Below are 14,333 nucleotides of genomic sequence, written 5' to 3'. Positions count from 1 at the left end.
CCTGCCGCCGGCTGTGCCTGCCCAAGAAAGCCGCCGGCCACCTGACGGCAGCGGCGCCGCTGCCGCCACTGCCGCCGCCGCTGCTGGGCTGCTGCACTGTGCCCGGCATAGTGGACGAGCTTGCCGAGCGCAGTACACTCTCGGACTGCTTGAGGGGCTCCCTGGCGGCGGCGCCGCCGAGCTGCTGCTGCTGCTGCAGCGGCGGCGGCTGTAGCCTGTAGGTGGCGGCGGCCGCCTTCGCGTCCCTCGATGAGGTTGGTAACCCGCACGGGTCGGATCCCATTGCGGTGCCGCTGCTGGCCAACTCCCTACACCTCCCGTTGAAGTATTCAAGAGGCATAGGCATAGGCACAGGCACAGGCACAGCATCAGCAACATGTCTGTCGGAAGGAGATCTGTTAAGACCAGCAAAGCGCAACGAAACTCCCTTGTCCTATTACTGCTGCTACCATACTCTGATATATGAGTGTCGGCCACTTTCCAACATGGTATCATCCAGCTATGGCTGCTGTCGCCGCCGCAGCCCCCCCACCCCACCCCACCCCACCCCACCCCATGGAACCTAAACAAACAAACTTCTCGGTGTCACCCCGCCACCTCGCCATCCGACATACATACATACATACATACATACATACATACATACATACATACATACATACATACATACATACATACATACATACATACATACATACATACATACATACATACATACATACATACATACATACATACATACATACATACATACATACATACATACATACATACACCCATGGCGACAATTACTCACAGCCGAAGAGCAGATCAAAATCCGCCACGCCGCAACTTTACCGCACCCCACCCCGCCCGTTTCGCAACGGGCACTCCCTCCCTCATCCCTTACCCCCCCCACCCCAAACACACAAACACACACGCACACCTGTCTTCCAGGGGGTTTATCGGAATCTGACTCATAGACAGCTGTACGGCATAGAGGGAGAGAGAGAAGGGGGGAAAGAAGGGCAGGAATGGGCGCCCGGGGAGGGGACCTGAGGTATGCGGGCGGGCGGGCGGGCTGCTGGGTCCTGGGTGTTGGGTGTTGGGGGAGTTCCAGGGGAGGGGGTGTCCGGTGGTGTCCGCAAATTGTGTGTGCGGGTTGGGAGGACGGTGCTGGGCAACGTTTTTTTTAAGTAATATACTACTTAAAAGGAATAAATTGACATTTTGGCCTTTGGAAAAAAGGAATAAACTGAGGCCGACCCGTACATTTTCATTCCTTCCAGCCAAAAACGTTGATTGCTGCCAGATTGTTCCGTCGTGTGCAGAACTGTGGCGCTCCAACAGCAGCGGAACGCGACCCTGTGATTTGCTATGCGGTTGCTTGCTTTGAGCCTTTGCTTGGTCGATTTTACCTACTGCTCACAAACAGTGCAAGAACTATCTAGGCATGTGCATGAAGAGTGGACACACGAACGAAAACGCGCCAACTCAGTGCGTGACTCTCTTGGGGTCTACAAGGGGAGTTGTAACTTATCGGAGGGGGGGTCTGGGGGGGGGCGGAGGAACCCCCAGCGCCCCACAATTAAGGAATGAATTACGACAACCTAGCAACTTTGTTACTTAAAGGCTGGAATAAACTGAGACCCGTCCTAAATGGAAACAAAAATCACTGGTGCCGGGAAGCAGCGGATAACCGGGTGACGGCAAGGATACTAGGTAGGGGGAATGCGAGCGGGGTCATGCAAACGATGAAGCACCCCGAGGTGCCGCGCCTCGCGCTCTCAAGCGGCGGCAAAGCAGTGCCCGGGATTCCCGCTGCCTTCCCCCTGCCTAACGCCCGCTTCCTTATTACCTATCAACCCCAACTTGATGAAAAGTTTAAACCACAAAGCAACCGCCTACCCGCAAACCCTCAGGCCACATCCCTCAATCCCAAGAAACAAAAACAGGTAAAATGCGGGTACAATGCGTATAGGAAGAGGGGCTTTTAACTCTCTTTTCCGCCACCTACCACGCCCGCCCATTCCGTCCAGACCGGTCTACCACCCTCTCCCTTTTCAGATCCTTTTCATGCAGCGTGTCTGCCGTACTCACAAATTCTCGCGTCCCGATTCTGCTACAGCTTCCCGCCGCAGCCGGCAGGCCAGTTCCCGGCTGTAGCAGCTCGCTAGCCACCACCAGCTTCACTCGGGTGCCCCGGTACACCCCCTCCCCGGGCTCACAGCTGCCGTCCGAATTGACCTGTGGCGGGATGTCCACCTGCGCGAGTGTCCAGAAATCCGTTTAAAAAGTCCGAAACTAATACCATAATTCCAGGCGTAGACCAGATCTGGAAATCCGTAGGGGACGTTTTCAGGTAAATAGGTTTATGGACGAAAAATAAGTCCATATAAACGAAACTACAGGACTAGGAAGTAAAAATGGCTTGTATAACACGCAAGCTCTTTATTACTTCATCATCATCATCATCATGGCTAAATAACGGTTCATGGCCATACGAGGGTTACACACTGGCTTCCAAGGGCGCGAAATGAGAGTACGTACGATTGCGGCGGAAGGCCCCCCACCCCCCTGTAGCTGTGCATAGGTTTCTCTCGGAGGTCTGGGATACTAGGGAGGTACCGTACACATCGCGCATTCAGGCGCGCCGAGCCGAAGCGAACGCGGCCGGACGTCAACGTCCGGTGTCACTCGGCGCCACATAATGGCTATTGACCGTCCCTGGACTTCCCCACCGGCTTTGCGGACGGGACCCCGCACTTGTGAGGAGCTGGTAGCCCTTGTAACCCTCGTACCGCGCGCGCGTGTGTGCGTGTGTGCGCGTGTGCGCGTGTGTGTGCGTGCGTGCGTGCGTGCGTGCGTGTGTGCGTGCGTGCGTGTGTGTGTGTGTTACATGGTTGGGGGTGCGTGACCCCATACCTGTAAAACTACCCATACGAGCCGAAGGCCCAAGGGTAATACCTAAACGCCTAAAAGCCACGGAGAAAAGGAAACACCGCACTATCAGCCCAGGCTAGCGCCCATACTTATATAACTTATGACTTGTAACTTGTGACCTATACCTCCCCCCCATAGGGGTCGACACAGAGGCGCGTTAAACCCCCTGCCCCTCCAAGTCCCGATGCTCGCCTGAATGTCACCCAAAACGATCTCCACTGCGGCAATCGCGACGGCCTGCTGAGTCGTCCGATTGTAGTACATCAGTACAGCAAGCCCCACACACACCAAGCCCAGGCAGCACAGCAGCGTGATGATGCTCAAACCGGCTGCCGTACGTGGCCAGGGTTTCGGAGCGCGGATCGACTCCGGAACCGGGATGGGCATCACCAGGGCCTTCTCCGCCACATCCAGCGGCAGCACCGTCACCAGCTCGCCGTACAGTACCTGTCGCATGGCAGGAAAGGAACGCCGTTGTATCAAAGTATGAGAACGCCGCGCTCCATGACCTATTCGGGACGTAGGACAGTCTCTGTTTGCGTACAGAGGCCGTTATCCCCGGCCCAAAAATATCATCATCGTGTACGACCTTCAGCGACCGTCGCCGCCACCGCCACCATCCACCGCGGAAAGGGTGTGGCATACCCTGATGCCGTACTTAAGACGTGATGCAAACATGTCGGTGTATTTCGCGCTGTTGCGCCTTTGCTTTGAACTCCAACAGCAGCACATTACAGCTTTGCACATCGTTGATCAATCGTCGGGCAAAAAACAGTTTCCTTTTTTGACTTTGCATATAGCTCCCTCCCCACACACCACTAAGTGGCAGCGCCCACCTGCGTCACAATGACCGGATGAAAGATATTTTGGCGGTAAGAGTTGAAACAGACCGGCCCGAAAAACGTGTCCATGTTAAGCGAGCTCAAGACGTGCTGCAGTACGGCGGTTCCGGAGCTAGCAGTCATATCCAAAGCGCGTTGCGACACGTTGTTCATTCCGCAGGAGAGCGCCCCCGCCTGGTCCCACATAAACACATCTGCAACTGCACTAAGGATGCCTTTATTCGCCGTTGTCGCATTACCGAGGCTGCACATCGACAGCGCTTGCCGAAGAGCCGTCTGCAGTACATAACCGCTGGCGGTGGCGGCGGCACTAAAGTACGACGGCTTCTGGCCGGTCGCGGCGACAAACGCGGCGGTGTACTCTGCGGCGGTGCCGAAATCCGGATCCGCGTACGGCAGGTTTGGCATCCACTGAACGGTCGTGAGCGCGTACTCTCCGTGGCCGTCTAAATAATGTAAGAAGTCGGCGGCGTTGCCCGAGGAGGCAAGCCAGAGAGCCGATAGGCGGTGGCCGCGAGTACGGAGCTCATGTATGAGCTGTGACGTACGGTCCATGCTGTCACAGGCGATGAGCACATCTGCATCCTCCGCTGCCACTCGGGCGCCTGCGGGGGCCCGGGAGGCGAATATGGTGATGCGCTAAAGCACCAAGGAAAATCCCGACCCACATCACGCTTGCATGGCATCCCCTCATAATTGCCCGACCCACATCACGCATTGTGTGACATCCCACAAAATTGCCCGACCCACATCACCAGGCAACTCTCTCCACAAAGACTTCTTCCTGTGGCTCCTCCACCACGTCCTCCCTGCTGCGCTAGAAGAACACATAGCTACAGGCTTAGACCCTTCCTCCCCCGCCCCCTCACACACCTTGCCCTGGAACAAAACCCCAAGGCCATCTCCTATAGACGGACCCGCAATGCCTCCTCTCACCTTCTCCCATCCACCAGCTCGCCTCCCTCTGCCCCCGTCCCCCTCGATTCGTCTGGACCAAACCCCACTCACCCATCATGGACCAGAACTCCAAAGAGCCCGCTTCCACTGCCGAGTAGTTCAGCGCCAGCACGCGGCGGAACCCGGGCCGCAGCTCCCCCAGCGGCCGCAGCTGTGCCAGCGCCCCCTCGCACAGCTGCACGTGAAGCGGGGACTCCCGCGTATACACAACCGCCACTCGCTGAAGGCCCCGAAGAGCCATCGTGCGCAGCACTGTGCCGGTGTATAAACTCGCAGGGGTGAGCAGACCGTACACGTGGCGTAGGCCCCGGTGAAACACTGTGTCACGTGCCGTACAGCAGTGGATCAGGAGGCGCGACGCGGCATTCGCCTGAAGGGCGTCTTCCAGCGCGTTGTCGCCATGGCCGCCCAGGAGTACGTGCACGGGCGGCTCCGCTGGGGCGCCGGTTGTGGGATTGGCTGGAGAGCCGTTGATGAGAGAGGTCATGGCGTCTGCTCTGCCTGCCTCTGTGCAGTTATGGGAGACCAGCCGAAGCTGCATGTGCAGCTGATATAGCTTGCCGGAGGCGTCTGAAACGACGGTAGGAGGCTGCTGGTCCAGCCAGTTGAAGAAGTACTTGTAGCCCTGTAAAATGTCGTTGTGAAGTGGTGCGCAGGGCCCTGTGCGTGCGAAGGTGCGGGCAGGGTCGCTCCAAACAGGCTGGGCCGTTGAAGTGTATATGGTGTAAGCTTTCCAAGCAAGAAAGCGCTAAGCTTACCATACTGGCCGATGGACGCCCCGACTCTAAAGGTGATGGCTTCTGGAGCCCCTGTAGCGATACAATACACTCGGAGAAAAACGACGGCCAGGGCGATTAATATCCACAAAAGTTTCATAACTCGAACAGTTTGGGCCAGGAAACATAAGATATGCAAGCTTTATTACTATTTTCAGCGCAATTACAGTTACAGCGATTGGGTTTCTCCTGTCAACTTGCGTGCGTTTTGTCATTTAAAACGATTTGGAAACATCACAGCTTAGACGAACATGAAGAAAGACCAAATTGACGTGCACCAGTCTACATAGCTTGTGCAGGCAGCAAGATGAGGAAAGCACGCGCACCAGTACTTGAAACGGTCCTATGGCATGACAGGTAGCTGCGAGCTTATTTTTTATGCATGGACAGCAATTAGACGCCAATTGATGTTGTGATAAGCTCCTCTTTTTTGATGCAACTTTGTGGTTCTGGAGCCAAGGTTTCGTACAGGAGGACGGCCTGTTCACACTCCAGCCCTTCATCGCAAAAGCAAAAGAGAGGTGAGACCAGGTAGACGATGCTTCAAATAGAGTCTCTCCATGGATAACCCTCTCTGCGTTGCTGTATGATCCAATCTTGTCGACGTAACCCGTGGAAAACCATTAATAAACCTTGGGGACCTTTGTCCAACAGAATTGCTGCAACTAGTTTGAAGTGAGAATCCCTAATTGTAAAGTGAAGCAATTCTGGTTGTATAATCAGAATGATCAGTTGCACAGGAGCTAGACGGGGCACTGGATCTTCGCGGCCCCACTGACCAGACGCATAGGACCGACTGCCCTTTTGGAAGAACAATTAACCGATAGAGGATTTGGTCTGCAATCTGTTTATAATATTGCTATACATAACTTGCTTATTTTGGAAACAGCTGCCGATGCGCCCAGTATTAGCTGAGTGGACTGTTGCTTGCTGGATGACGGTTGCTAGCGGTAGTCACTGGACTTCCGGAAAGCGAACTCCCAATTACCATCTTTATTCCCTGATACAGCCCAGATAATGTGCGCATGATATGCAAAGATAGCTAATCATGCACTCTTGTCACACAGTGTGAAGCATCAGTTTGTGTAGATTGCTTCCGAACGGCTAGGGATCGCAAGATCCCTAGATGTACCCATTTCCATGGCAGCGAGCTGCTTTACGGTGCTGTGCGTCCGACGAGTGCACTCGAAAGAAAACCCATCCTTTGTCGCTGACGCGGCAAGCAGTAGTACGCGTACGACTTTTCACCTGCCACTACGCCTGCCGGCCCCGCCGCCACCGCCGCCGCCGCCGCGCCCCAACTTGCCCCTCTTGGGAACACCCTTCGCGCCAACCTTCCGCCCCCGCGAGCGCTTTGCAACACCGCTAACGCCTCGTCCGCGAACGCCACTGCCACTTCCTGAGTCCCCGCGCCCCGCCGCTCCCCTCACTTTCCCTTTTCCAGCACCACGCGCCTTGCCGCCGCCGCCGCCGCCGCCGCCGCCGCCGCCGCAGTTCTCTTCGTCACCTGCGGCTGCTTCAATGCCCCTTTTCTCGCCCACCGTACCACCGTCCTCATCCCCAGCAGCGCCGTACGGATCATCCCAGTCGACATCCTCTTCGTACGGCAACGCGCCAGGGACGCCGCCGGCGTCACCTAGGGCGACGTATTGGCTGGCAAAGAGGCAAGACTTGAAGACCCGCTCGACAGCTGCGCTGCGCGGCTTCCCCCCTCCTCCTGCTCCTACGCTGCCGCCGCCGCCGCCTACAGATCATCGGACAGTACGGTGGTGCCAGGACAACCAGTCCGTACGCGAACATATGCATACAGACATGCATACAGACATGCATACAGACATGCATACAGACATGCATACAGACACGCATACAGACATGCATACAGACACGCATACAGGCACGCAGGGCATCATATGACCCGAACCCATCCTAACTCCACCCACAGGAGCCACACGTTCCGAGAGGAGGACGCAGTCGCAGCCCGAGTACGAGAGCCACGTACCAGAGGGCGGGGCGTCGATCCGTACAACCATGGCTGTAGCAGGCAACGGCGCATGCCGTAGACGCAGTAGCTCGCCCTTCAAGTCCAGACCCAGACCACCGGAGGCGAGGACCGCCTCGACTACTTCCGTACAGGCGGCGGCGGTGGGGATGGCGGCGGCCGCATTGCCGGGTTCCGTACCGTCATCATCGTCATCGTCATCTCCGTCGTTGTCATCGCCAAAGTCCTCATCGCTGGTGTTGTTGACGCCGTTGCGGCCGCGGCCGCGGCCGCCGTACATTTGCCCACCGGCCGATAGGCCTTGAAGCACCCCGGGCAGGGGAGCGACCCGGCCTATGGCGCCCATATCCCCCTGAACCAATTCGCTCCAGGGAAGGCCGTAACAGTAGTGGCTGTTAGAAGCTTATAAGTTAGAAAGCTCCGTGTCGGCACCCGTGTGGTGCACCGCATGCGGCCCGATCGATTCACCAACTCACCATCGATCCACCAATCAGTAACAAAGGTACCACATGATTTGCGTGGGAAAAAAGGGAGATATGGACATAGCGGTGCACATTTCGAGAGGAGGCGTACGTATCACTGAACTGCGCGGAGGAGAGGGCTAAAGACCGCTTCCAGGCGTGGAGAGGAAGCCGGCAGACGAAACATTTCCTTTGTGAGAGGAAGCTTACGGTTGCTTGTGGCAGATAGATGTTATTATTAATGTTGATTGAAACACAATAATTGAATACGTTCATCTCCTCGGGAAAAGCAACGCGATTCCCCCCCCCTTTCCATTTGCCCATTCCCCCCCTTTTTGACCTCCTGACCTGCAGATCCAACCCCGCAGGCAGCTGTACGAGCACTGTCTCAGCGGACATTCGCAGCAGCGCCGCCGGCGGCCCCAGCACCAACGCCACATGGCCAGGAGGGCCCTGCGTACAGCACCATCACGACGAAAAGCTTCGGACTCGAAAGATATTATACTATCACTATTGGATTGTATGCTTTCGATTTTTCGCTCGTTTTCTGAAGGCGCTTTTCAAAATCCATTAAATTTCCGAAAGCTTAGTAATGGCCTATACCGCCATACAGTTAAGCCTTGATTGTGCGCAGTCCGTTTTGGCGTCGTCATCGCCCTTCGCTCGCTATCTCTTGCCATTGCATGCCTTTGGCAATGGTCAAGTGTCAAGTGTCGGATGCCGGGGGCTGGGCTCCCAACTGCACAGAGTACCTTGACGCCGGCAGACCCGTGGGTCAGAAGCTCCAGAGGAGGACCTACAAGACCACCCTACCCCTGGCCCACACGGATACAAACGCGCCTGTAGGGTAATCAAATCTGGACCTTCGCCGCCGCCGGTCGGTCCAGACGCTGCCACCGCCGCTGCCCTGTGCCGCTTGCTGGCCTGCGCCTGGACGCCCACACTCCCGTCGCCGCCGCCTGCGCCGTCGTCCGTACCTCCGTACACACCGCCGCCGCGGCTGAAATCCACTCCATCGCTGATTTTAAAGGCCGGAGGAGCATCCGTCGCAGCTCGCTTCCCCGTGGCAGCAGCGGCAGCGGCACGGCTCCCACCGCGGCCGCCCCGGCCGCGGGCGCTGCCGCCGCCGCTGCTGCTCACCCATGCGGCGCCGTTGGCTGCATCCCCCCCCGTTGATGCTCTTCTGGAACGCGCCGTGTTCCCTGCGCCTCGCACGCTGCCGCCGCCGCCGCTCTTTCGCCGCCTGCTGCGCCCCTTGCTGTCATCCGTATCACCATCTGTCGTCCCTTCACCATCACCGCCACCGCCGTCACCGTCACTGGACCCCTTCTCTACGTCCCCAACGCCATGACCACCGTGGACGGCTCCTCCGGTATGGACAGCAAACTTGCGCCGAGCTCGACTGCCGCCGCCGCCGCTGCTGCCGCCGCCGCCACCGCTGGGCACCCAGTCGCTGTCGCTGTCACCGCCATCGCCATCGCTCCCGTTCTCATCATCTTCTTCCTCACCGCCACTATCCGCATCGTCATCGTCGACCTCACTCGACAGAACATCACCGTCCTCTTCTTCCTCCTCTTCTTTCTTCTCCTTCTTCCCCCGCGTGTTGGAAACCTCTGTTGCATTGCAGTTTGTTACATCGCCCGTATAAACCGCCGCTCCTTTTCCTTGCCTTGACCCGTCGCTAGGCTTCTCCAAAACAACAGCTGATCCGACACCAGAATATGTGCATCGTACGGTTGACGTACGACAGTTACGGCCTCCGCCCCCGTCGCAGCTGTCACCTAAGATCATGCCACTGGTGGGCGGAAGCGCAATCGGCGCGATCGACGGCGGCAGCGGCGACGGCGAGGGCTGCTGGTGGCGCTGGGTGGCCAATGGCGGCTTCGACGGCAATGGCGGCCTGTTGGCTTGATGGGCCGTGAAGAGCTTGGAGATGCACGCGCGGCGCGGAGGTCCTGTGCTGTGAGCCGCCGCCGCTGACGTACCGTCTCCTGCGGGCGGTGGGAAGCCGCCACCATCGACCCCGCCGTCCCCGCTGGCCTTCCCCGCAGAGGAAAGGGTCTTCATACGCGCAACGCCACTTGGAAGAAGAACCTCGCGCGCGGAGCCTCTGTCCGCCGCCGCCGCCGCCGCCGTCGCCGCCGTCGCCGCTGCTGCTGCATTCGAGCTGCCGTGCCGAAGCTCCCGAACGCCGGCGGCGCTGCTGCTCCTGCCGCCGGCCCCACTTCCGCGGCAGCTTGCACTACCTGCCGTACCTGCCGCGCGATAGCCGCCGCCGCTGCCACCTCTGCTGACGTTGCCGCCGCTGCTACCAGCGGCGGCGCCGTCGCCGTCACCGTCTTGTTCCATTGCTGACGTAGGTTGGTTTCCGCCCTCCTCTCCCTTTTCCTGATACAGCTCCTGAACCACCTGTTGTACTTCAGGAGTGACCGCAGGCGCGGCTGCGTACTTCTGGGCGGCTGCCACTTGAGCGCTGCGACTCTGAGCCCCGACTGCGTCAGCTTTCTGTCGCCGAGACAGGAATTGTCGGATATCCGCTGTTGCGGTCGTTGGAACAGCAGCTTCTCCTTGCCTTACATTATTCGGAACGGATGCGGTAAGGGGGACCCCCATGGCCACTGGTGCCACTGTTGCTGCTGGCATGGCCCTTGGCTGCTGCGCTGAGACTGTTGCTGCTGCTGGTGTTAAAGCTGGTGTTAAAGCTGCTGTTGGGCCACTTGGAAGTGAGATTGCTGCTGTCGGCACAAAAGCAGCTGTTTCGTTTTTTGCATTGACCGGATTAGGAAAAGCTAAAACGGGCGGTGCCGCGCTCGCGGCGATTTCTTCAGCCAAGCGCGGCGTCGGCGAGGCTCCTCGAAAAAGGGAGCCCAGCAAAGGCTTGAGCAGCTGTGCTTGCATGGTTTGGTTTTGTAGGGCTCCATCGGATGTATTGGCGCGCGGAGGCTTCCCGGAAAATTCCAAGGACGGCTTTCGAGCCTTGAGCAAGACAGCGGCTTGCTCTTCCGTCTGGGAGACCTTGCTGAACATTTCCTACATCACATGTAGGACAACAGGTTAATGTTGCGATATCGGCTTTTCCCTTTGTTTCTGGCTTAATGATTAGCTTTCCTAATACGGGTCCGTGGGTCATTGGAAAAGCGCCATGCAACAACATTTCCTCACCATGCGATCTGCCACCCGAGAAGTTTTGCAGGTGGTCTAGGCGGTCAGCAGTTGTAAAAGCTTAATTCTTTATGAAAGCTCAGTGCTTTGCATACTCTGCGTCAAGGCCCCATGCTAATGGCGTCCTGACTAACTGTGACTTTGTGGACCGATATGCACACAAGACGTCCCACTGCCTTACAATAATGCCACAACGCTCCTTCTCCCAGGGCGCTGAGACAAAGGCGCAGCAGTATCACAATTAATGTTTTGACCAGACAACTACCACCAACATCGCATGATGTTGATAACCTAAAAAGCGCGCGGCAAAAGCGCGCTATGCAACCTGCATTATTGCAGCTTCCGTCTCTCTCTATGCTACTCCTGCAAAGTCCTAACGATCGGAAGTTCTGCCCACAGCATTCCAAGCCTGCTAATTTTTCCCTTCTCTGCGGCAAAAGGGCTGTGCGCGTCTGCTAAGCATCCCAGTCCATATAGGGTGCCCTAGTAGCAGCTATACACCTGGAAAAGACTATGCAGCTCCCAACCCACAAGCGATCAAGGTCTGAAGGCGGCTGGTACGGACGTACCAAGGCAGACCACAGAAAACAAACGCCCGCCGCAGACCGATATCGTGTGCCAGCAGCCCCAGGAAGTCAGCACTCCAATCTCCATTAGGCACACAGGTGCCACACTGGATCCAACGCGGCGCGTCTCCGGACGGGACGCATGCCGATTAGGTTGATCAGAACAGTAAGTCATGAGCTCTATCTATCGTGTTGTTAGGTCAATAGTGTTCGTCTGCAAAAGGGAGGTGCGCAAGGCCTTCCCCAATCCCCGCAACGCGAGCCCCAAAAGACAGGATGGGTCAGGAAAGTGAAAGTTGTGTCATCCGGCTCTCCCACAGACGGCCCCCGTCCCCCCTTCGTCACCACTGATCATAAAACATTGTTCAGACGCATGCATACGCAACCCGCGCCCACAAATGCTTCCAATGGCGATGGAGACTCGTCAGCCCGACTGATAGCACTGCAGAAGACAGTCCTCCTTGCTGTGCTCATCGTCTCCGGAAGCAGACAGCCCGGTGCGCCCTTGGCGCGGGTGGGTAAAAGGTGCGTCGCACACGTCCATGCTACAATGCCTGGATAATCATGCCACATGGCCACACAAGTCAAACGAGCCACGTATGCTGTCCTTATGCCGCTGCTAGCTCCGCCTTAGACCATGTATCGGTCCTTCGCCTTGCCGGAGGCAATTTTCTCCTCCTGTTGGTTAGGCAGGCAACAAGCAGGGAGACGATGGTTGCGAGGTTGGCGGGGGAAGCGGAGTTTGTTGTAACCCTGGAGGGGTGTTAAATGCTGCATGCTGCCAACCAGCCTAAAACAAAAGCAACACAGCACTCAGCTGCGACGTGCTACTCACAAAGACCGAGAAGCCAATCTTCTGCGAGTCCGAGATATCCAGGAACTGCTTTAGCTGCTTGCCGACCATCGTCTGCGGAATGGGTACAGGGCCAGAGGACAGACGTTTAGATGGAGGAACCTGTGTGCCGCTGAGAGTTGCCTGAGCCTAGGTGAGTGGAAACGATGCCGCTTGCGTCTCGACGCGCTCACCCAACTAGGCGTGCACCCTCAAGAAACACCCCGGCCGACCGTACCTGAGCCGCCTCGTTCGACGCAGTCCGCGTCCATAGCTCAATGCGATCACCACGGGTCCTAATCACGACGGCGATACCATTGATCTCGTCGCCGTCCGTGAACTGCTCACCGATGCAGGCCAGCACCTGCAGCACATAATCGGCAGCCAGATATTTTCAGGTGTAGGCTATCAAGCCCGAACCGACAAGGAATCAACTGTTTATCACTTCGGGGACTGCACGCACCGAGTTCAACCACCAGGCGTCAAGCAGCTTTTTGCTATCGCCCTTGCCCGGCACTGGCGCAGTCCAGCAGCCGCCTTTCAAGTTCTTAGCGTCCTCCCACTTGGGTTCTATCCCCTCCTTAAACAGATAATAGGTTGCTCCAACATTGACTTGGCTCGGCGTGCGGATGTTGTTGTACAGGCTGCGCGCCCAGCCGCCCGAGTCAGCGCGTTGCAAAGACTCCACAGGGGCCAAGGTATGAAGAAGAGCATTAGTGCATACACCCACCACCAGAAGTCCTCCACAGTATCGAAGGTATACACCGATCTGAGCGATTGCCCATACTGTTTCTGCGTCTGCTTCTGGTTGGGGTTGTCAAACCATAGCGTCCAGCGGTTCTCTAGGGGATGCTTCTTGCTAAAGTCTGGCTCAAGAGAGTCGACCTCGCCCTCCTCACGGCTTTCCTCCTTGGGGTCGCTCATGTTTCAGATTTCGGCGGCTACCCCTAGCGGATTGAGCACTGAGTTCTTTTTAAACTGGAGCAAGGACACGGTGCTCGATCACTACCTACGAATTGAACACCAACTGTAAAGTGGAATCGAGCTGTTTGGCCGTCGTCTGGGACTTCCTTTAGGGCCCTATGTCTCTCAGTTAATGCGGTCGTTATTGAAAACATTGGTCATTATAGTATTGGATTTCTTTTTATTACGTTAAGGAGTGTGTGTCTGTATGGACACATTTTTGATTGATGGTGCATAACAAGCTTTGCAGGCGTGATGTGCGGGTTTTGGCCACCTCCGGCTCATAACATCAATTCCCGCTCTCCTTCTGGGAAGCTTACAATCTGGATGATGGCATGTTGGAGGACTGAGTCTGACAGTGAGCTGCAGCGCTTTGGCTTGTGGCTCGGGGCGAATGGTGTTTTTCCCCCGTCGCGATGGTGAACTAGGGCCAGCTACTCGGGTCGCGCCAAGACACTTCCCGCATATCGTCAGCTGTCGAGGTTGTGGGTGTTTTCGCTACAGCCAGTATACTGAGCTTCCCCTGAATGGCACGACCCACCGCTCTCGGCTTGACACCGCACATAAAGGAGCAGTCAAGCCCTATTAAAGTCGCTAGGAAGATACTGAACAACACAAACAATAGACTGTTTTCAATATAATGCAACTCGGCCCCTGATACCCAGCAATGCAGCAAGCAACAGCGTGTGAGGGCGGTCCTGACCGCATCAACCTGATGGCCCACAGCTTTCCCCACACACTCAACCCTCAGTCCCCTCCTCTTTAATGGCATCCTCCAGCTAGGTCCGTTTAATCCAAAACAACCCCTTCCCCTAAACCCTCAAGCTGTCCGGTAGCTGGCGGCAACATGCTC

General features: G+C 56.8%; 2 protein-coding genes across 2 annotated transcripts; both read right to left on the bottom strand.

Annotated features, from left to right (window-relative positions):
- Positions 1-6,741: 6,741 nt before the first annotated feature.
- On the bottom strand, positions 6,742-9,948 carry VOLCADRAFT_99647 (uncharacterized protein; the record flags this gene model as incomplete). Its single annotated transcript, XM_002958330.1, has 6 exons — positions 6,742-7,241; positions 7,497-7,848; positions 7,973-8,080; positions 8,306-8,410; positions 8,771-9,324; positions 9,703-9,948. Coding segments are annotated over 6 exons (1,863 nt in total), but the record flags the coding sequence as incomplete, so codon positions are not given.
- Positions 9,949-11,280: 1,332 nt separating this feature from the next.
- On the bottom strand, positions 11,281-13,534 carry eif4E (eukaryotic translation initiation factor 4E). Its single transcript, XM_002958329.1, has 5 exons — positions 13,248-13,534; positions 12,981-13,161; positions 12,756-12,881; positions 12,521-12,592; positions 11,281-12,363 (listed from the first exon to the last, which is right to left on the bottom strand). Exons 1-5 carry the CDS (start codon positions 13,439-13,441, stop codon positions 12,316-12,318), a joined length of 621 nt encoding a protein of 206 aa, XP_002958375.1. The 5' UTR covers positions 13,442-13,534; the 3' UTR covers positions 11,281-12,315.
- Between the last annotated feature and the right edge of the window lie 799 nt (positions 13,535-14,333).

The sequence above is a fragment of the Volvox carteri genome (genome assembly GCF_000143455.1).
Source record: "Volvox carteri f. nagariensis unplaced genomic scaffold VOLCAscaffold_92, whole genome shotgun sequence".
NCBI lineage: Eukaryota > Viridiplantae > Chlorophyta > Chlorophyceae > Chlamydomonadales > Volvocaceae > Volvox > Volvox carteri.
The sequence above is the reverse complement of the archived record's forward strand: the minus strand, read 5'-3'. Positions and strand labels throughout refer to the sequence as shown.